The 23,599-nt window shown below is 45.3% G+C and overlaps 1 protein-coding gene across 2 annotated transcripts in view; it reads left to right on the forward strand.

The window, feature by feature from the left end:
- Positions 1-23,599, forward strand: part of ANKUB1 (ankyrin repeat and ubiquitin domain containing 1) — a 79,170-nt gene that overhangs the window by 12,263 nt on the left and 43,308 nt on the right. For both annotated transcript variants that reach the window (XM_077488194.1, XM_077488193.1), the window contains exon 2: positions 129-272. In XM_077488194.1, coding sequence (XP_077344320.1) covers positions 129-272 — 144 coding nt within the window. The remainder of the gene's footprint in view (positions 1-128; positions 273-23,599) is intronic.

Below are 23,599 nucleotides of genomic sequence, written 5' to 3' on the forward strand. Positions count from 1 at the left end.
AGCAGAATGAATTGGGTGTTGATGTCCTCATTTTTATATAATGTATACTAAACTCTACTGTATGTGGCACAAATACACGCAACTATTCAGAAGAACTGATTTACATTAACAGAATGTTTGTTTTGTAGGATTTTTTTCACATCCAGTTGTCAGATGACAAACAAGGGAGACGATATCTGGAACTGACATACGCAGGAGGAGTGCTGAGAGATGAGTGGGTTCTCGCAGATGCTGGCATTACTCTTTGTTCTACTATTAAATGTACTGTTAAGGTAAAGATCTGCTGTTCCAATGTGTGTGGGCATACATTATTTGTTAGTGAGGATTTTTCACTCACTAAAAGCTAGATAAACTAAAACATCTACAATTTCTTCTTCATTAAAGCTGCTCAGAAAACCTAAAAATCCTCCCTTGCTTGGCTCGTGTATTCTAGAGGAGTGGAAAAGCACATTTACTTACCCCATTCTTCCGCTCCCCTGGCAGAGGGTGCTTTCCTCTGCTCAGACAGTGTACTGTCCTTTGGCGTCCTCACGTCCATTTCAGGGCAATGGTTCCTGGATAGGTCTTGATAATATCAGAGGACCTTAGAAAGCCAGAGCACAGGGGAGAAGAAGCTGCAGGGACTGGTCTAGCAGCATGGTAAAGTCTACAAGAGGAGAGGATTGGGTAAGATAATGGGCATTTCACGATCCCCTAGGCATAAACGAACAGCTAACCCTTGCAGTGCAGACGCAACCCCTTTGTAGAAGAGGACTTTTTCATTTTCTGGAGTTCAGCTTTAAAGCAACACAAAAAGGGGCACAGAGTACATAGGATGGATGAGGAGAGGATGGTCAGGTATAGAAAACCGAGGAAGAAGAGTGGAAGCTGGCATTGCAGACCTTTCCTTTTGTAAATACTTGTCTCTTGCTGACATGCTGATCCAATAGCTTTAATTGTTTCTCTCTAAAGTCTGACTTTCCTGAAATGCATGCTTATCCAGGTCATCATCCCAAACTATCGAACCAAGGGACAGCCAGGCAAGAGGCTTTTACAGCAGGTGGAAAATCACTGCAGCGATATGTAAAAGCTAAACTCCAGACAAACAAAGCGTTACTAAAGGTCATTTTTTAAATTAAAAAAATAATAAAAATGTTATACTTACCTGCTCTGTGCAATTGTATTGCACAGAGTGGCCCCAAACCTCCTCTTCTGGGGTCCCCTGCTAGTGATCTTAGCTCCCACTCTTTTGTGTGCGCCCCATAGCAAGCTGCCTACTATGGAGGCACGCAGTGCATGCTCATTCCAGAGTTGTGTGTGTCTATGGACTATGGAGCTGCGCTCCATAGACACACAGAGCAGGGCTTAAGCCCCGCTCCCTGCTTCCTTCTCACTGCATTTGATTGACAGCAGCAGGAGCCAATGGGCCGAATCCCTGTGTGAAGCGTAAGAGAGGGGAAAAGAGATGCAGCCATGCACAGCACTGGATCTGTTCTCCCTTCTCTTCCCTTTCACATAGAGAAGGGGGAGAACAGAAATCCATAAAAGGTTTTTTATTCATTCCCTGTCTTTATTCATTCCCTGCATTAAGGTAAAAAAACATTTTGTCTTTAGAACCACTTGGCTGAGAAAGGGTTGACATCTAGAGCGATTAAGGGGTTAAATATGTGCCTAACTATGTGTAATGTGTGTAAAGTGTGCTGCTGTTACTAAATGAGCTCTAAACACAGAGATTGTTCCCTCTGTACAAAGGTATGTGTTGAATGTCAACACAGAGTTCTGGGCTGTAAATGTACACAGCTGATCAGCAGGTCATGGGCGTAAATCATTGGCCGGGACTTGCTGGCAGGCTCCTGCTGCAGGTGCCTGCGGGAATACGTTCGCCCTAAACCAAAAACTAGGCAGCGACGTACGACGAAAATTTCCGAAGCTGAACGGCGCCTGCGCCGTGAGTGGAGGTGGTAGCCCCACCATCCAAGCGGACATAGGGTTGTGAGTATTAAAGGGCCCCTTGCCGGCGAGCTTCACTCGCCACGCTTCGGGCTCGGCCTCGCTGCGCTCTTTTTTATTCCTACTCTATGTCCACTTGGATAGTGGGGATAGAACCTGGACTCACGGCGCAGGCGCCGTTCATCCTCGGCAATTTTCGGAATCTGTGTTGCTGTGTCCTGCGCATGCGCAGTACACAGCGGACACTATCCGATGGAGGACGTTATTAGACAAGACACCGGTAGGCTGCCTGCCCTGGGGCCACTTTGAGTTACGCTGTGGCTGCAGTGTAGCTCAAAGCAGAGTACGACTGTGTCACGGAGCTTAGTGTGAAGTCTCGCTGTGACAAAATTCCCGCCCTCCTCCTAGACCAGCTCCTGTGATAGATGCAGTGTTCTCTGTCTATCACACGAGCTGGTCTAGGAGGGGGCGGGACTTTTGTCACAGCGAGACTGTGTTCCGTGACACAGCGTGAGATGCACACTGTGCCTGTAAGTAATCCACTGGCACTAACTGTGAGGCGGCAATGATTGGCACGATAAGACAGCAATGATGGACACAGTAAGGCTGTAATGATTGGCATGGTGATGCGGCAATGATGGGCACGGTGATGCTACATTGATTGGCATGGTGAGGCTGCAATGGTTGGCACAGTAAGGTGGCAATGATGGGCACGGTAAGGCAGCAATGATGGGCACGGTAAGGCGGCAATGATGGGCATGGTGATGCTAGATTGAATGGCATGGTGAGGCGGCAACGATTGGCATGGTGAGGTGGCAATGATTGGCATGGTGAGGCAGCAATGATTGGCACGGTGAGGCTACATTGATTGGCATGGTGAGGCAGCAATGAGGGGCACAGTAAGGCTGCAATGATGGGCATGGTGAGGTGCCAATGATTGGCATGGTGAGGTGGCAATGATAGGCACAGTAAGGCTGCAATGATGGGCATGGTGAGGTGCCAACGATGGGCACAGTAAGACTGCAATGATGGCAACGGTGATGTGGCAATGATGGGCACGGTGAGGTGCCAATGATTGGCACAGTAAGGCTGCAATGATGGGCACGGTGATGCGGCAATAATGGGCACAGTGATGATGATTGATTGGCATGGTGAGGCGGCAATGATTGGCATGGTAAGTTGGCAATGATGGGCAAAGGCTGCAATGATGGGCATGGTGAGGTGGCAATGATGGGCACGGTGAGGCTACATTGATTGGCATGGTGAGATGGCAATGATTGGCATGGTAAGGTGGCAATAATGAGCACAGTGAGACTGCATTGACAGGCACAGTGAGGCTGCATGGATGTGCACAGTGAGGCTGCATTGATCTCCTGTACCATGTCTGCAGTATCTGACCATCTCTTGTATCATGTCTGCATTCTCTCTGGTCGCCAGAGCCCCCCCCCCCCCAACCACATTCGTAGAGTCCCAGTTGTCTCCCTTGATGATTCCTTTTACTACTTTTAACTGAAATTTTCTGATTATATATATATATATATATATATAATCTATATATAATACGCAATAATGGTGCTTTCTATATCTTCCTGGAGTTCAACCTTACTAGATAAAGAAATGTTCTTATTGCAGAGAGAAAAATGTCCCAATGATACAAGCCCACATATAAAAGTGAATGGATGGAAGTCACAAATAAGAGTATTGTTATTAAACTATGTTGGCAGCTAATAAAATGTTTATAAGCATGGTTTATTTTGATGATCCTAAAAATAAAAATAAATAAATAAAAAACACCACAGAAAAAAAGGAAGTCTCATGAATTCTTAACGGCAAGATGCTGTGTGCATTGCTTAATGGACAATTTTTCTGCATCTCTGCATTTCCTGTTTTGTGCGTGCACTTCACGGTTTTCTGTCTACTGTTAACAGAGCAACTAAAGCACAGGCTTGGCTAAAAATAGGAATAATTGATCTCTGTAATTAAATATACTGGTATTTTTCTTTATTGATCGAAAATTTAGTTTGCTTTATTTTTGGCCTGGTAGGAAAATGGTCATTTATACAGATTATGTTCTCCTTTCCTCATAAAAATGTCTATTTTTATCCCAGTTTGTTTTCCAGCTCCCATTTGTCAGGCGGCAGGGTGTTATAAAGCCCACATATTATAATGTGCATTATGTGTATATGGCTTTATTGTTATTTATCATCACATGCTTTAAAGTTTATGCTTTGTTCTGAAATGAATCGGTGGGATTGCATTTAACATCAAAATGCTGTATGAAATACTTGGTAACTTAACCACTTACAGACCGGACCATTTTGCTGGTCAAAGACCAGACCACTTTTTGCGATTCGGCACTGCGTCGCTTTAACTGACAATTGCGCTGTCATGCGACGTGGCTCCCAAACAAAATTGACGTCCTTTTTTTCCCACAAATAGAGCTTTCTTTTGGTGGTATTTGATCACCCCTGCAGTTTTTATTTTTTGCGCTATAAACAAAAATAGAGCGACAATTTTGAAAAAAACGCATTATTTTTTACTTTTTGTTATAATAAATATCCCCCAAAAATATATATAAAAAAGATGTTTTCCCTCAGTTTAGGCCGATACGTATTCTTCTACATATTTTTGGTAAAAAAATTGCAATAAGCGATTATTGATTGGTTTGCGCAAAAGTTATAGCATTTACAAAATAGGGATAGTTTTATAGCATTTTTATTAATAATTTTTTATTATTTTTTTTTTTACTAGTAATGGCGGCGATCAGCGATTTTTATTGTGACTGCGACATTATGGCAGACACATCAGACATTTTTGGGACCATTGTCATTTATACAGTAATCATTGCTATATAAATGCAGTGATTCCTGTGTAAATGACACTGGCAGTGAAGGGGTTAACCAGGGGGTGGCAGTGTAGGGGTTAAGTGTTCCTAGGGGTGTGTTACTAACTGTGGGGGGGTTGGGCTTTCATTTTGTGAACACTGATCTCTGCTCCAATCACATGGAGCATAGATCAGCGTCACTAGTTGCTAGGCAGAATGGAGAAATGCTGTTTACACTGCATTTCCTCCATTCAGCCGTCCCGTGAGACGATCGCGGGTATGCCCGCAGCGATCGAGTCCGCGGGTCCCGCGACCAGACTCACGGGGGTCCCGACCAGCGCGCCGCCGCCGGCGCACTCCCGATGGCAGGGTGGCATTGAAGATTGGACGTACATGTACGCCAATATGCCTGCCCGTGCCATTCTGTCGACGTACATCGTCGTGCGCTGGTCGGGAACCGGTTAAAGAGGAAGTAAACTCTCCCACTCTGATGCTTCTTTTCATTTGGTCCATTATAATAAGTAATTATCAAACTATAGCCACTGTGATCCAGCCCAAATCACAAATTACTTACTGGTTAAAGAGGAGGTTCCATAAAAAAAAAAAATAATTAAAAGTCAGCAGCTACAAATACTGCAGCTGCTGACTTTTAATAATCGGACACATAACTGTTCCAGGGTCCAGCGATGCGGGGGGATCAAAGCCCTACTCGTCCCCCTCCGCTCTGCGGCACCGGCATCACAACTGTGGGTACCCACTGCGCATGCGTGAGCAGCTCCGCGATTGGCCACGCAGTCATCTTGGACCTGTCACGTGTCCCAGATGACTGACAGGAGGGAGGGGGCAGAGCTGAGCCCTTCCTGTGCCAAGGGGAAGTGATGTCACCAGCCCAGGCACTGAAGGAGGCAGACTACGAGGCACCCCCTAGCAACAGGCATTTAGAGGCGAGTTAAAAAAAATTATATTTTTTTTTACGAATTTTAATGATTTTTTTTCTTATGTGGAACACCACTTTAAAGAAACTTTAAAAAACTTGCTTCCAGGGGTCAGGCAGCACCATCTTAAGTATTGTTTTCTGAGTCCACAGTGAAGTGTATTTCCACCCTTACATTGAGCACTTCCTGTACTGTTAACCAAGCCTCCTTCTCAATCCGTTTTTATGGCAACTCTGCTTCCCTGCTCATAGCTGACTTGTTTTATTTCATAGTATTTGTGCCGATTATCTAGTGTTTGCCTATGTCAGTCTTATCAGCTTCAGCCGATAAGACTGCAGTTGTCATGTCACATTTGGCTACCCATCACATTTTTCTACCCGCTGGAGTGCGCATGCACGATGCCGCCATATGCATTCCAACACAGGGCCCCTCACGGGCTCGCTTCGCTCGCCATGCTTTAGGCACGGCCTTGCTTCGCTCGGCATAATTATAATCTAGCTCTATGTCCACTTGGATGGTGGGGCTTGAACCTGGACTCAGAGGTGGAACGCATATGTCGGGGTCGCGCATGTGCAGTCCAGGGGATAGCCAAATGGGATTGTCGCCATATGTGACAAAACACATGCTGTCCGATGCCCTTTTTCCACTCCATGTGATGTCACATGGGGTCTAGGAGGAAGCTCTGAGTGATTATGCAGTCTTGTGGGATTTCAGTGTTGTGCCGTAGGAATTCCTGATAATAGATAGACAAGCACACAGTGTGCCGTAAATCATGGGAGATATGGGCATGCTCAGTGACGTCATTCTAAAGAACAAAAATGATTACCACAATACTATGCAAGTAAGGAAATATCTACAAACAGTGTTCATTAGGTTTTTTTATGCTGATTCACATGGGACAAAGTTGTGGGGGAGAGTTTACAACCACTTTAAAGCTCCAGGAAACTTGAAAACTTTCCCTTGCAGTTGGCCTGTGCTTACACTGCAAGGATTAACAGCTCATTTAGATTTGGGGGCATGGAAAAGAAGATTTACTTGCCCGAATCATCCACTCCTGCAGGGTCCTCTGCACTGCTAGACCGGTCTCTATAGTGTCTTTTCCCCTGTGTTCCAGTGGGTTAAGGTCCTGACAAGACCTGACAAGATAAATACAAGATCCATAGAAAATAGGAACACAAGGGGGCGCCAGCTAAGTGCAGCATCAATGGGTTTATTACAATTAAAAAGCTAAATGCAAACTAACAGAAATATAAAATCAAAGCTTATCTGCAGCCATACCACACTGGGTTAAAGCCATCCACCAGACAGGAAACGGCGTGTTGTCAGTGAGGAAACCAAGTCCAATGTTCCAGGAAATGAGGAGAACCACTGTGGGACACAAGGTAGGATGTGATGGTCTTGCACTGGACATAAAGATGCTGAGGGGCAATCCACTCCCGGAACATGAGGGAGCACTGTACCATTTAAGAGGGGAATCAGGTAGTAAATTTGCTTTTACCCTCCAACAGACTAGAGGAGCAGTTAAGGGGGAATAGTTTTTCCAGAGTTTAGCTTTAAAGCCAAAATAATGACATCAGGGTATTTATCATTATCTGAAACTTGTACACATTAGGTCAGGGCTTTTTAAATGTTTGTGTAGAGATGCAGGCACCTTAGGAGAAAATTTAGGGCTTCTTATGACTGACATCTGTGTTTGTCTGCTCTGTCTGTCCTGTGTCCTTTTCATAGACATTGACTGAGAAGCATGCATATGTAGCACCTTCCCACTGTAACCCCCTGCACATCTGCCCCACCCCTGTACCCCCCTGCTTATCTGTCCCACCACTGTAACTCCCGGTATATATGCCCCACCACTGTACTACCAGGCTCTTCTGTTCCACCACTGTAACTCCCTGTACAGGATGTACCTCCTTTCTCCTCCGCACCCCTCTGCCCCACGTCTGTACCCCCCTGCTCCTCTGCCTCACCGCTGTAACCTCCTGCTCATCTGTCCCACCAATGTACCTCTTTTCTCTTCTGCCCTACCACTTATTCCCCCTGTACATCTGCCCGACATCTGTACCCCCTGCTCTTCTGCCCAACCACTGTAACCCCCAGCTCATCTGTCCCACCAATGCACCTCCTTTCACATCTGTCCCACCGCTGAACCCCCTTCTCATGTGCCCCAACCCTGAACCCTCCCCTCATCTGTCCCACCACTGTAATCCCCTGCTCATCCGCCCCATCACTGTACCCCCCTCCCACCACTGAACCGCCTTCTCATGTGCCCCAACACTGAACACCCCTGCTCATCTATCCCACCACTGTAACCCCCTTCTCACCTGGTCCAACACTGAACCCTCCCCTCATCTGTCCCACTACTGTAATTCCCTGCTCATCTGCCCTATCACTGTACCCCCCTCCTACCGCTGAACCTCCTTCTCATCCCTCCCACCACTGTTCCTCCTGCACATCTGCCCCACCACTATACCCCCTTGCTCTTCTGTCCCACCACTGTATCCCCCTGCTCATCTGCCCCATCAATGTACCCCTTTTCTCATCTGCCCCACCACTGTACCCCCCTGCACATCTGCTCCACCTCTGTATCTCCATGCTCTTCTGTCTCACTGTTCAATCACCTTCTCATCTGTCCTAACACTGAACCCATCTGCTCATCTGCCCCACCACTGTAACCCACTTTCTCATCTGCCCCACCACTGTAACCCACTTTCTCATCTGCCCCACTAATGTACCTCCTGCACATTTGTTTCACCTCTGTACTCCCCTGCTCTTCTGCCCCACCTCTGTCCCCCCTGCTCTCCTGCCCCACCACAGTAACCCCCTGCTCATCTGTTCCACCAATACACCTCCTTTCACATCTTCCCCACTGCTCTACCCCCTTGCTTTTCTGTCCCACCACTGAACCCCCTTCTCATCTGCCTCAACACTGAACACCCCTGCTCACCTGCCCCACCGCTGCACCCTCTTCTCACCAATGATAAGCGTGATATGCAGAGTGGTGAAAGGAAGCAGAGATGAGACACCTCTACCTGTCCTGGCACACTCATCCTGCTGATCCACCTCTCGCATCCAGCCCACGTGCTTGTATGTGATGTCACATACAAGCATCTGGAATTGATGCACAATGATGAGCTCAGTTCAGGCGCATTTTCTAAAAGCATTGGACCTGTGCGCAGGACCATATATTGGGACCCCCGCAATTGAGAAAAAGTGTGGCGCAGAGAAAACTTGTGTGTGCGCCACAGGAAAAGTTGGGTGTGGTTTTCATTGCACTGAATACTGGCTGTGGCTTAAAGGGACACAGAGTGCAGGGGTTCAGTAGTAAGTGACACAAAGGTTGAGGAATAATTTCAACAAAGTTCCCAGAAGCTTAACAGTAATTCCACAAACTGTCACCTGATTGTGTTTTTCTCAATCACAGTGAAATCCCTTCTTTTGGAGATGGTAGTGGCAACCAAGCGAGTCATCTTCCTCCAGATGGTGGACGGGGCTAGCAGGATTGTGATTGGTTTTATTCTTCCTCCTCCAGGAAGCAGGGACCCCCCTTCTAGCAGGACTGCACCTAATCTCTTCCTCATCAAAAAAGCTGGTGATCGCAGCTACAGGAAAATTAGAGAACCAAACAATGTTTCCCATCTTTTACAATGTGTGGGGGCACAGTGCCTCCCCCTCAGTGCAGGTGCGGCGTAGGGAAATGTGAAATCGTAATGCATTAGTGTCTCACTGACACTTCCCTGCGCTGCTCTGCTTTGCGTGCCGCTTGCTGCAACAGTGCTGGGGGTTGCCTACCCCTGCCTTATCCAATTTGCCATGGGGGGAAGGAAAAGCCAATTATTACCATATATAAGCTCTCTAAAGAGATGCACAGAAAGCTATAATAAAATGTATATTTTCACATAAGTATAAAAGTCTGTATATTTTACTTTTCCCAATCTAGAAGAAATAAATATATACAACTCAATTATGCTAATAAGATCCATCACATTCATAATTGTTAGTAATGTTAATAGATATTAGATTAAGAAAGGCTTCTAGCAGCTACCTATAGGTACAGTAATGCACACCAGTACCCATAAAGGGCATGGTACAATCAAAATATACTGGTCTGATAAGGTTAGTGCAGGATACATAGAACATGCATAGGCCCCTAAGAACTGGAAACAATATCTGGGTTATGCACAACAGTTTATAAAATTAGTACACCTACTAGAGAAAACGTTGTACTCTGATATTCGCAGATGGGAATATCCTATAATTAAAGCAGTTGTAAAGGCAAATTCTTTTTTATTAAAATAATAAACATGCTATATTTATCTGCTCTGTGCAATGGTATTGCATAGAGCGGCCCCCCCTTCCTCCTCTTCTGGGTTCCCTTGACATTGCTCTCCACTCCTACTGTTCTGTGTCTGTCCCATAGCAAGCTGCTTGGCAGACACGCAGGGTTACCCCCAATCAGGGCTGTGTGTGGCCATGGCCACACAAAGCATGGCCCAGCCCCATCCCCCGCTCTCTGCTCACAGGATATGACTGTCAGCAGCAGAAGTCAATGGCTCTCACTACCTAAGAAAAACCTGTGAGAGCAGCAAAAGAGCACAGTAGGGGATCGATACAGGACTCAGGTAAATGTTTTTGGGGGGCGCACAGCAAATGCTAAAACGTTTTCACCTTAATGCAGAGTGTGCATTAAAGTGATTGTAAAGGAATGTTTTTTAATTCTTAAAAATAACATGTCATACGTACCTCCACTGTGCAGCTCGTTTTGCACAGAGTTGCCCCGAACATCCTCATCTTGGGTCCCCCGACGGCTCTCGCGGCTCCTCCCCACATCAGAAAACCCCCTTGGAGAAGTGCTCTTCCGAGGGGTTACCTTGCTGGCGCACTCCCAAGTCCAGCGTCACAGACACGAATGCCGGACTCGGCCCTGACCCCACGTCATTGGATCTGATTGGCAGCTTTGGGAGCCAATGGCTGCGCTGCTATCAATCTATCCAATCAAGAGCTGGGACCCCATAGAGAGATGGAGAGTGCGTCTCCGCCGACAGAAATACGGGGCTCAGGTAAGTAAAATGGAGGGCTATAGGGGCCAGTGACTGCCAGGTGTTTTTTCACCTTAATGCACAGGATGCATTAAGGTGAAAAAACACAAGGGTTTACAACCCCTTTAAAGTAAAAAAACGACTTTAATAAACATGTTATTGCATAGCTCATAGACTAGCAACACAATAACTAACATACTATACTGGGAACATTTCAATCCCATTATCCTTCTATAAAAAAATAAAGAATAAAACTGTGCTTTCTCTTTTGTTCATTGATGGACGCAGCACTTAAATCTTGACCTTAGCGTTATATTGCCACCTTAAGGAGAGGACTAGGCAAAACACATAAAAAACAACACAGCACCGCCCATGGGCGGTCCTACTGGCTATAACCCCTCACTCTGCTTCCAGCAGCTCAGTTTTTTTTCTCCCTAGTCTAGGAGAAAGACCTGGCTCTCTGTGTGGACCTTGGATTTTTTTCTTTTTTTTTGCTGTTTTTCGTTCCTGTGATCTACAATTAACAGTCAGGCTGAATGACAGGCTGGATAATATAGATCCTGGTAGTCTCCTCAGCCTGGCCATCGAAATGCGTGCAGACCTCAGCTACATGCTGGGTCGGCCATGACATGCCCCGTTCTGGTCCGGGGGCGGCTGGTGAGCTACATGCTCCAGGGCACACATATGACTGGGCTACCGCTGTCTGAGTCACAGTGTGCCATGGCCGACAGCCACCACGTACTGCTCGGGTGATGGGTCTGTCTGTGGAGTGCATCCAGCAGTCCCTGCAAGAGGGGAAAGTATGGCTCCACCTTGTTAGGAATCTTCTCTTGTGATCAGTCAAAACTCCAGATGTATTGAGAAGCAGACAATTTATTTCTGATGTGGCCCACAAAAGGGAGACATGCTTACAGGAGAAGCTGCAGAAAACAGTCTCACAAAAGAATAATGTCTCCCTCTTCCTCATACCCTACAAGAATACCACCTCTATGCTTCTATTGGCTGAGGAAACATAAATAACGTTGTCATGGTACGAACTGGTACTTTATTTTGATATTCATGTTCCTCGTACAATCTTAGGCTATCATATTTAGTTAAATCTAATCATCCTACAACTTACTATGGAGTTAGATAAGACAAAACAATACAAAAAGTTAATACAATAATGTGCTCAGAAGTACGTTTTTAAAAGTCAGTCTCAGGAATATTGTTTTTCTAATAGTCACACAATAAACATTTAAAACTTTTCTAACATTCCCTCCTCTTGTGTGACTATTTTATCTCAACACATTTCGATGATAGTCCCTGTGTTATACACTTTCGGACTGTATGTCATTAAGTTGAGCTTCAATGTCCACATAGGTCTCCTCAGAGGTAGAGAGGGTTTGATACATTGTTCTTGAGACTGCAGTTTCAATCAGTTTTTGTGAAAGTCCTCGAATACAGGGAATGCAGCAGCATCCGCAAGTAACCAAAACAGCCAAAGCCACAGCGATTGAGATCAAACATGATGTGATAAATCCAGTCCATTTACCGAACCATCCTTCAAGCCAGGTTGTGAATGGATCATTAATACCTGAGTTTTCCGCCAATTCATTCGATAGCGCAGTCAGTCCTTCCAAGGCTCTGGTCACTGTCCCTCCAGGAGCTGTATTGTTAGGGATAAAGGTACAACACATGCTACCAAACATTTTGCATACCCCTCCTCTTTCAGCTAGGACCATATCTAAAGCCATTCGGTTCTGCCAGGCCATTAGAGATGTGGGGGCCAACTATTCTGCTACGCCCTTCACAGCATCCCTAGTATAGTTTACAATTCGTTGCTGGTTATAATATATATAATTAATCAAGTCAACATTTTTATTTATAGTCACCCACCAGAGAAGAGACTCAAACCCAGCTGTCACCTGATTCCTGGCTTTAAACTCATCCGGCACCCCGCGAAGAACCCCAATCTCATCTATGTAGATCTGAGAGTCAAATGACCCCAAGGGAGAGGTGTCCCTCCGATACTGTCGGCGACTCTTAGACCACGGGTATTCTGACAGGATTCTTAGGGGCATAGCCAGCTGGACCATAGCGCAATCCCCTTGGGCATTGGCCGGTAGTCTAGCTCGCAGTTTCTTATCCCCACATATCCACCAGACATCAGCTCTCTGAATGTCATGTTCAACCCAGTCACCGTTGTCCGTGTTAATCCTCTCCACACAGTAGTCATCGGGTAGTGACCCAAGATCCACCGCGCTATGGTTCCCTGGGAGTGCAAAACAAGTAAAGTTGCCCGGATAAGCGGTAACTGCTGGAGGTATCTGAGGTCTCTGTACTGGGGGAAACAACAAACTCAATGTGTGACAAGTAGAATTTGTTTCAGGTTTATAGCTCTTATTATACAATTGCAACATACATTTTAAACCTTCTGGATCTGTATTGTGATCTAGAGGAAAAGGAACTGTTGCTAAATGTGGTCTGGCTCCGGCACAAACTAAACAGTTTTCCTTTTTTAGAGTTTTAACCTCAACCATTCTAACCACTCATTTTTTTTCTTGGTAGCCTGTCTCCAAAGCTATGGCATCTTCTATTGTTACGTTAGTGAATCTAATAGTTTTACTCAGAACTTCTATTTTAGTATGGCCTTCTTCTTTCCCTTCTGAGTCTACCTATTCCTGTTGTCTAGTTTTGTTAGGTGGTAATACCTCAAGGAAAAATGTTCCTGAGGGGTCAGTTCCTGACACCCATGCTCCCATGGAATACAACCGCTGATCTTCCTTCCTCGGCTCCTTTAATGTGATTAATAGTTGGTTACAGTTCTTACTATTTGTGCAGGGGGAGTTGGCCGCTTTTGTGATTATGAGTCTCTCCTTTATTCCACTCTTTTTAGCCCCTGGTTAATTATACCCCCAATCTTGATGCGCTGTAGTCCACAGGGCCTGATCCCATGCTTGACATCCTGCTCTATTTCAGAGCCAGCAGATATATTTATCTGCCCATAGAAGTCCTCTAGCCCCAGTAGTATCCCCACAATCTGCAATCTGACAGAAGTCTACCAGTATAGTGCTAGTTATTCCCTCTATAAAGTTTTAGATTCAATGCTTTTCCTGTTCTTTCCTAAGCCAAAGGTTCCTCTGTTCTTCCATAACGTATAACCCCTCTTATGGATGCCTCTCCTAGAGTTACCAGTAACCCAAGGATAATTACTCTCCCTTTCATCCTAACCAGCTACAGAGTTCCAGCGGATAGGATAGGGGAATTGGAAGGGGAGGGAGACTTCACCGGTTTGAGACAAGTCCCACCTTGTGTGAGACCTCCCTTTGTAGCCGGATTTTCTGAACCTCTTGTAGCCATCTGGCCCTATTCTACCTGTAAAACCCTTTTGTAATGGGACTGGTGAATCCAGGTAGACCTCTCTGCAATCCTTATCGCAGTAGGGGTAGTTAAGAGGACTTTGGAAAGACCATCCCACCTTGGGGAGTACCACTGCTTTTTTCTTATTACATTTTATTGAGACCCAATCTCCCACATGCACCTTTTCATCTTCTTAAATTGGACCTTCTAGACCAGAACCAAAATCATTAGTATGTCTTTGTATTAACAACCTAGACATGTATTCTGCTGCTGTGTGCTCAGACTGCTCAGTAGGTGTTTCATTTGATTGTAAGGGTATCTTATATGGCCTTATCATTCCAAATTGGCTTAAAGCTTCTTTTGGGGGTGTGATATACATACTGGTCACAGCTACTAGTAGGCAATACATTCAATTATTTTTACCTATTTCTTCCATAGCTTTTCTCAGTTTGCTTTTTAGAATGCCATTATGTCTTTCTACCAATCCAGATGATAGGCACAATGGTATTTGACTTTAATTCCCATCACTTCTGACAAATGTTGTATATTTTTAATTACAAAATGAGGTCCATTATAATTGTCTGTGCATCTGCACTTCCTGTCGGGAATATCTCCACCCATTTGGTCAGGGTGCCTGGTTACCAAACAATATTTCTTCCTTTCACATTTGTCTAATTCAATAAAATCCATGCAAATGTGTTGGAATGGATATTGCGGTGTAGGGAACTTCCCTTTCTGTGGTCTTATACCTCCCTGAGAATTGTGTCTTGCACATATAAGACATTGACAGCAAAAAAGTTTTTTTAGTAGTTAGTGAAGCCATAGACTGTACATACCTTAAATAAACATCTCAGTCATCCCCCTGTTTGACACATGAGTTACTCCATGTGTCAATACTGCTGCATATCAGTAAGGACTGTATGATCTATCTCTATGGATTTCTCGTTTTGTCATTATTTTATGTGTTTCTTGTGCTGCTATTTTGGCAGCTTCATCTGCCCTTTTATTTCCCTTTGAGATGGGGTCTGTATATATTGTGTATGCTTGACATTTGCAGATTGCAAGCTTTTTTTTGGTAACTGTATTGCATCTAGGAGTTCTAAAATGAAGTCCATGTGTGAAATTGGTTTACCACTGGAGGTGACCATCCCCCTGTTTTTCCATTGTTGTGCAAAAACATGTACTGTTGAAAAGGCATATTGACTGTCAGTGTATATGGTTACGAATTTTCCTTCTGACAGTATGCATGCTCTTGTCAGTGCTACAAGTTCTGCAACTTGTGCTAAATAATATTTTGGTAGTGGCCCAGCTTCCAAAATCTCATCCTGTGTCACTACTACATATCCAGCTCCATTTGTGCCATCTGGATTTTTCTTACTAAAACCATCAACAAAAAGTGTCATGTCAGGGTTAGATAACGGTATATCTTGCAGATCACTTCGTGGCAGTACCTTTTCAGTGATGGCAGCAGCGCAGTCATGTTTTATGACCATCAGTAGGAAGTGGTAGTAGTGTGGATGGGTTTAATGTAGTACACCTCTGTATTGTTAAGTGAGGTTGTGTCAAGAGTATTGTCATACAGGAAAGGTGTCGTGCTGGGCTCAAATGTGATATCTTTTGTTGTAACAGGATAACAGACACTGCATGTGGTACCTTTCATAGTTAGTAAAGTTGAATAAAGACACCAGTCCATCCGGTTCAGCCTGAGTGAGTGTCTAGCCCCTACCCCTGTACATTGCACACTCACATTGGTCTCTACCCTCAAGGATCCAACGTCCCCATTCATATACCAGGGCCAACCCGGGACAGAAGCCAATCAACCCACCTGCATGTCCCCAGAGTGCGGGAGGAAACCAGAGCACCCGGAGGAAATCCACGCAGGCACAGGGAGTACATGCAAACTCCAGGCAGGTAGTGTCATGATTGGGATTCGAACCAGCGACCCTTTTTACTGCTAGCTGAGAGTGCTAACCACTACACCGCTGCTGCTACCCAGTGCTTGTACACATGGTGGAAGTACTCTAGTTGCACTGTCTAATTTTGTAGAGTAATCCTTCCTCTAAAACCACCTGTGCCTCTTCCTCTATGAGACCCCTCTGGTTCTGCCTCAGCAGTGTACTCTTCTGCTTCCTCCTCTCCTTCATCACCTTGCACAAACCCTTTACTTTCACATTCTTTTTTGCCTTTGTTTTCAAATACTTCTCAGAATGCTTAGCATATTGTAAAACATCTAAAACTGATGCAGTTCGGTAAGTAACCATGTTTTTAACAATGTAATCCTTATGATCCTGTTTCAATCCATTTAAAAAAAACAATCTTTAGCTGTTGTTAATATGCACTATTCACATCCTCAGCTTCGGGGAGCCCGGAGAACACTCAAAAAATCTCTCGTAATTTATTTAGGTAGTCACTGACACTTTCCTTGTCTTCTTGTACTGTCATATTTATTAATTTTTTTTCCAATCAGTCCGTTGTACCCATCTAAGCTGGCATCTGTTCAGTAAGGCAGTCAACCTCTTCCCTAAGTCTGGGCTTTCTGGAGGCAATGGATTCCCCCATCCCTGTGCATTTGCTGGGGCTCAGGGGTCCCAGTCCCCCTTTACCGAGGCCCAATCTGATCCTAATACTCTCCTCAGGGCTCTCTCTACTTCCACTCCATTCAATTTATAACTGTTGCGTAATCCCTCTATGTTTTCAATGAATTCAGCTGGACCTAATTTTGGATGTTTTATGTGTTCTGTAGCCTTTTGTATATCATAGTCAGTCCATGGTCGAAAAACAGTCATAATCAAGGGATATGGCTGGCCCAGTGCATCATTCTGTCCTCCCCTTGGGGTTGGGACCTCTATCAAGGTGTATTCCTCACCGTCCTCCACACCATACCTAATAGGAGGTTTACTTAGTCTCTTGGCTCCTGCTGGGGCACCTAGTGCATGAGTTATGGCGTCAGTTAATGTTTCAAGGATCAATCTGTTCATCTCCAGGACTGAACTACTGTCTGGAGAGATTGAGGAAGTGGAGTTGGGGTTTTGTTCAGAGGGGGTTCCTTTGACAGGGGTGGATGTCACAGGGAAGGTGTTACTCTGGGCAGTTACTTGCACCTGAGGGGGAGGACCATTATAAGGAGGTGGTCTCTGGGTATAGCAGATGAGATCATCCTCTTTGTCCACTAGGGACAATTGGGCTTGGCATTTTTCCTTTGTTCTCCTTCCTTCTACTCTAATTCTAGCATGCTGAAGCCAATACTCCGCCATTTCCAACCCATACCTTTTTTGAACTTTGGGTCCTAACAATTTAAGCTTATCCACAGGGCCCCTTTTTAATTAATTTTTAGTATTCTGATTCAGAACTTAGCCTTTTGACTTTATAAATGTACCCAAATATAAACAGCATTGTATCATTAACACTTCACAGTTGAAAGTCTGTGAATTCTAAAAATAACTCATCCAATATAAATATTTACTTTAAGACTATTATTCAGACTTTCTTTCCCACCAAAAGTCCTAATATTTTCACAGATGCACAAATTGACCTCTGTCAGGCAATCTGCATTTTCTTGTTTCCGAGAAACAGCTTCTTGACCATCATAGTAATGAAAACATTTTCAGCCTTTTTTTTTTTTTCTTTTCTTTTCACATTCATCAAGCCTCCTGATAATAATTCTACAACATTCTATTCACTCCACAGTGCAATCCACCTTCACGTTTTCCCAGCTACCCAAACTATAAACAATTTCTGCCACTTGCTTCCTGTAACACCATGGCATGCTAAAATAATAAAGTAACCTGGTGTTATCAGTGTACCTTTTTTTTCTTTTATGCTAAGTTTCAATATTTACAATATAACCGTTCTGTATTGTCATAGCTAGTCAAGGGTTAACTTTTACAACTTCTTTAAGACAGGAATCAGCACTGCACATATGAGGGAAGGGGGAGGGGGAGAGTGAGTTCAGTGCGTTCCTTTTTTTTTTTTTTACAGACACACAGATCATGAGAACGTGAAGAATGACTTCTTATCTTCTTCTTAGGAATACGCAGCACAAAACATGTAAACGAACAAAGACTGTTGTACCGTGGGGTAACAATACAAGAGTAACAATATCAGCACTCCCCACACTATCGAGAGAATCAAAAAAGGTTAAACATGAGCAAAGATAAAGTAAACACACACAGAAGAAAGTTAGCCTTGCGATCTTTTTAGATCACTTAACTAAACAGCGCTTAAATAGTCGGGCATTCAACCTCCGACAGCGTCAGGCAATCAACCTCTGACGTTCGGTATACCTCAAATCTTTTTGTTATCTGTCTGGACAGCGGGCGACGTAATTTTTTACCTTAGACAACGTGCCCAAGTGTCTCTGTCTACGAGCACTGGAATAATCTAGATATTATACGATCAATACCAATGTCGGCAATTACAACACATTAAACCAGAATCAAAGAGAAAGAGAAGAAAAGACTCTTAGAAAGAATTAAGAATAATTTAAATTATCTTACCTCTCAAACACCTGGACTGGATCACACTAAGTTCGTAAACAGACAGTGGAATTCAGATCTTAGGCCCCCGCCCCTTTTTCACCAAATAACATTGAATGGGGGACTATTATTTTTTAGTGAGCTCCAAAGTCCAATACTCACAAAGTTTTGTCGGGCCGTCTGATCTGAAAACCAGCGTGTTGTTTCCGGCTGCGAAGGACCAAAAATGTTAGGAATCTTCTCTTGTGATCAGTCAAAACTCCAGATGTATTGAGAAGCAGACAATTTATTTCTGATGTGGCCCACAAAAGGGAGACATGCTTACAGGAGAAGCTGCAGAAAACAGTCTCACAAAAGAATAATGTCTCCCTCTTCCTCATACCCTACAAGAATACCACCTCTATGCTTCTATTGGCTGAGGAAACATAAATAACGTTGTCATGGTACGAACTGGTACTTTATTTTGATATTCATGTTCCTCGTACAATCTTAGGCTATCATATTTAGTTAAATCTAATCATCCTACAACTTACTATGGAGTTAGATAAGACAAAACAATACAAAAAGTTAATACAATAATGTGCTCAGAAGTACGTTTTTAAAAGTCAGTCTCAGGAATATTGTTTTTCTAATAGTCACACAATAAACATTTAAAACTTTTCTAACATTCCCTCCTCTTGTGTGACTATTTTATCTCAACACATTTCGATGATAGTCCCTGTGTTATACACTTTCGGACTGTATGTCATTAAGTTGAGCTTCAATGTCCACATAGGTCTCCTCAGAGGTAGAGAGGGTTTGATACATTGTTCTTGAGACTGCAGTTTCAATCAGTTTTTGTGAAAGTCCTCGAATACAGGGAATGCAGCAGCATCCGCAAGTAACCAAAACAGCCAAAGCCACAGCGATTGAGATCAAACATGATGTGATAAATCCAGTCCATTTACCGAACCATCCTTCAAGCCAGGTTGTGAATGGATCATTAATACCTGAGTTTTCCGCCAATTCATTCGATAGCGCAGTCAGTCCTTCCAAGGCTCTGGTCACTGTCCCTCCAGGAGCTGTATTGTTAGGGATAAAGGTACAACACATGCTACCAAACATTTTGCATACCCCTCCTCTTTCAGCTAGGACCATATCTAAAGCCATTCGGTTCTGCCAGGCCATTAGAGATGTGGGGGCCAACTATTCTGCTACGCCCTTCACAGCATCCCTAGTATAGTTTACAATTCGTTGCTGGTTATAATATATATAATTTTTTTTTTTTTTTTTTTTTTTTTTTCTATGTTGAGTAAAATGTTTTGTGTTTTGGGTATAATGTTGTATGATGTTGTTATAAATGGATATGTTTGGTCAATGTTTATTATAAAAATAATAAAGAATGGATTTGAAACAAAAGAATAATGTCTCCCTCCTCCTCATACCCTACAAGAATACCACCTCTATGCTTCTATTGGCTGAGGAAACATAAATAACGTTGTCATGGTACGAACTGGTACTTTATTTTGATATTCATGTTCCTCGTACAATCTTAGGCTATCATATTTAGTTAAATCTAATCATCCTACAACTTACTATGGAGTTAGATAAGACAAAACAATACAAAAAGTTAATACAATAATGTGCTCAGAAGTAAGTTTTTAAAAGTCAGTCTCAGGAATATTGTTTTTCTAATAGTCACACAATAAACATTTAAAACTTTTCTAACACACCTGTTTAGACAGGATGGAGCAGCTGGGCATTCCCTGGGAGGTCGATTAGGGGGTCTCCTCTCTCTCCCTGTCTCTTTCCCTCCTCCCCATGCTAGGGGCTGCTGTGTGACTGGGCTTAGGGGGTGCGAAGCACATACCTGGCCAGGGGTCCTCTGGGTGGTCTCTGGGTCCTGACAGGGGGCTGCACTGGGAGGTTGGTGGACCGCTCGTTTTTTCCCCGCTTTTGTGCCTTTTTTTGGGTGTCTGTGTGCTGCCATGTGGGGGGACTGGTTTCCGCAGCAACCATTTTCCTGTAGCTGTGGCCATTTTCTTGTAACCGCTGCAAATTTCCTGGAGTCTGGCAGCCATTTTCCTAGTGCTTTCAGACGCTTTTTGCTGAGGCGGCCAGTGGCCATTTTCTGGTAGCCTCAGGTCTGTTGTGCTCTAGCGCTGGTTGGCTGGTTTAGATTGGTACAGCACGGAAAACTTACTCAGAACACTTCGTGGCAGACAGAGGGAAGAGCGGATGGCGGCAGCACAGCGCAGCACCTGGGTCAAGGTGGTGAGTCCTGCGGGGGGCCCCTCAGTCTGTAGCAGCTAGGAGGGTGGACATTTGCTATTGCTTGCCTTAGGTCCCTAAGGGTGACAGGTGAGCGTGGGTCAGTATCTGTCGGCCTTCCTGGAATCATTTGTTGCCAGAGTGGAAACAGCGTGCAGGCGCAAGGAGGGTAAAACACGCTCCCTCCCCCCTTTTCCTGGGGAGAGCTCTGATTCAGACTCGGGTCCCACTGTGGCAGGATGTTTCAGAGGACGTGGACCAGAACCATTCGGACAGTAAGGAAGACTCTGTGTCCAGTTTAGCGCAGGAGAAAGTGCTAGTAGGAGCACTTATCACAGCGGTGCGGGATACCTTAAAGATAGAGGATACGGCGGGGGCATCTGCGGAGGTGTCGGTCCCCTTTGGGTCCCACGAGCTGACCTGCACTGCTAAGGTGTTTCCATATTTAACTTATGTTGATACGTTTATTTACAAGGAGTGGGGCAGCCCACAGCAGGCCTTTTCAGGTAACCACGATTCTGGTGGAAGGGTCCCCTGTTTTCAAGGACCCTGCTGACAGAAGGGCCGAGGCGGTTGCCCGGTCCATGATTACGGTGGTGGGGTCAGCATTGCGACCGGTGTTAGCCACGACCCTGGTGTCACGAACGCTTACTGAATGGGCTAAGTTGTTGCACCATGAGTTAGGCAAGGAACAGGTTTTCCCAGTCTGCGTGGAACTGGCAGACCAGGTGGTGCACGGCATTAAGTATGTTGGTGATGTGGCCCTGGATACAGCCCCTTTGCTTTCTAGAGCCTCAGTATTAGCGGTGATGCTGCGTCGCTTGATTTGGCTTAAATGCTGGTCTGTGGACCAGGCATCTAAGAAAGTGCTGGCGGATTTGCCTTTCCAAGGTGAGAGGCTATTTGGAGCCTCGCTGGATGATATTATTAAGAATGTTACTGGGGAAAGAGTACTTTGCTCGCACAGTCCAGAAAGGGTAAAGAGCCACGCTTTAGGCAGGAGCCCTCCTTTTTTGTCCGCCCGGGTCGGCAGGTAAGCGTTCCCAGTCCAACAAGGTGCCCTATGAGGGACAAAAGCATCCCTGGTTTCACAAGCCGAGCAAATCTGTTGCCGCATGAAGGTTCGCTTTTGCCCGACTCTCGGGTGGGGGGTCGTCTTTGGGAATTTGCAGTCCGGTGGACCTCTCTCCTTTCTGACCAGTGGGTCTGCAAACTGGTTTAGTCAGGCTACAAGCTAGGGTTTCTGTCTTGTCCGCCAAAAAGATTTTTTCCCTCCAACCTTCATCTTCCTCTGGCTCGTTGGGAGGCCCTGTTTGGGGCAGTACAGGACTTACTACTGCGTGGGGTGATAGTACCTGTACCGACGTCGGAAAGGTTTCAGGGATTCTACTCCAATCTCTTTGTAGTCCCAAACAAGGAAGGGATCTGTCCGGTTCTGGATCTCAAGGCCCTCAATTGCTTTGTGAAGGTGCGAAGGTTCCGGATGGAATCAGTTTGTTCCGTGGTCGCTGCACTTCACCAAGGGGATTTCTTGCCATCTTTGGACATCAAGAACACATACTTGCATGTCCCCATATGCGTCAGACACCAGAGGTTTCTGCAATTTGTGGTCGGGAACGAGCACTACCAATTTGTAGCTCTTCCCTTTGGCCCAACAATGGTGCCAAGGGTCTTCACCAAGCTGCTGGCCCCAATTCTGGCGTTGCTAAGACAACGATGGATCATAATCGTGGGTTACCTGAATGACCTTCTCCTGAGAGCAGCTTCTGCCTCAGAATTAAGGGAGGATGTGGCGATTACCATACAGACTCTCAAGGAGTTTGGTTGGGTGTTTAACCTCCAGAAGTCGGTGTTGGTGCTGACTCAACACCTGGAGTATTTGGGGTTGATCCTGGACTCCTCAGAGGCAAGAGTCTTTCTCCCTTTGGACAAGCTGCAGAATCTTCTATCTGCAGTGCAGTTATTGATGTCCCGCAGGTGATCCTCGCTGTGTTTTTGCATGCAAGTTCTGGGTCTGATGGTAGCCACTTTTGAGGTGGTACCGTATGCTCAATTCCACACTCGAGTCTTGCAGAAAGAGATCCTGTCAAAATGGGACAAACCTCCGACATGGATTGTCAAAATTGGGTGAGACAGCTAGTCAGGGCTTCGCTTCTCTGGTGGCTGAGGTCTCCGGCCCTTCAGTCCGGGAAGTCGTTCCTTCCTCTTCATTGGACGGTGATCACGACGGACGCCAGCCTGACTGGCTGGGGGAGGGGGGAGTTTGGGGCATCCAGTCGGCCCAGAGTTGCTGGACACAGGAAGAATCCCGCCTGCCAAATGTGTTGGAGCTTCGGGCGATCAAGTGGTGCCTCTCCACATGGTTGCAGAGACTGCAGGGACGTCCGGTCAGGATCCAGTTGGACAACGCAACAGCGGTGGTGTATGTCAATCAAGGAGGAACAAGGAGCTCAGCTGCAGCGCTGGAGGTCTCTCACATCCTACAGTGGGCAGAGTGGCGCGTGCCAGCTCTGTCAGCCGTATACATTCCGGGTGTAGAAAACTGGCAGGCGGACTACCTCAATCGTCAGCTGCTGGACCAGGGGGAATGGTCACTGCATCCAGAAGTGTTTCAGCTCATTTGTCTAAGGTGGGGCATGCCGGATGTGGATCTCTTAGCCTCTTGGCTCAATCGGAAGGCACAGAGGTTTGTGGCCAGGCCAAAAGATCCCTGGGCGGATGCGTCAGACGCGTTGATGGCCCCATGGGGGCATTATCCGCTGATTTATGCCTTTCCCCCGCGCAGACTCCTCCCTCGTCTGCTAGGCA

Source organism: Lithobates pipiens, unplaced genomic scaffold (assembly GCF_037356315.1).
Source record: "Lithobates pipiens isolate NorthernLeopardFrog02 unplaced genomic scaffold, aLitPip1_a1.2 Scaffold_18, whole genome shotgun sequence".
In the NCBI taxonomy this organism is placed as follows: domain Eukaryota; kingdom Metazoa; phylum Chordata; class Amphibia; order Anura; family Ranidae; genus Lithobates; species Lithobates pipiens.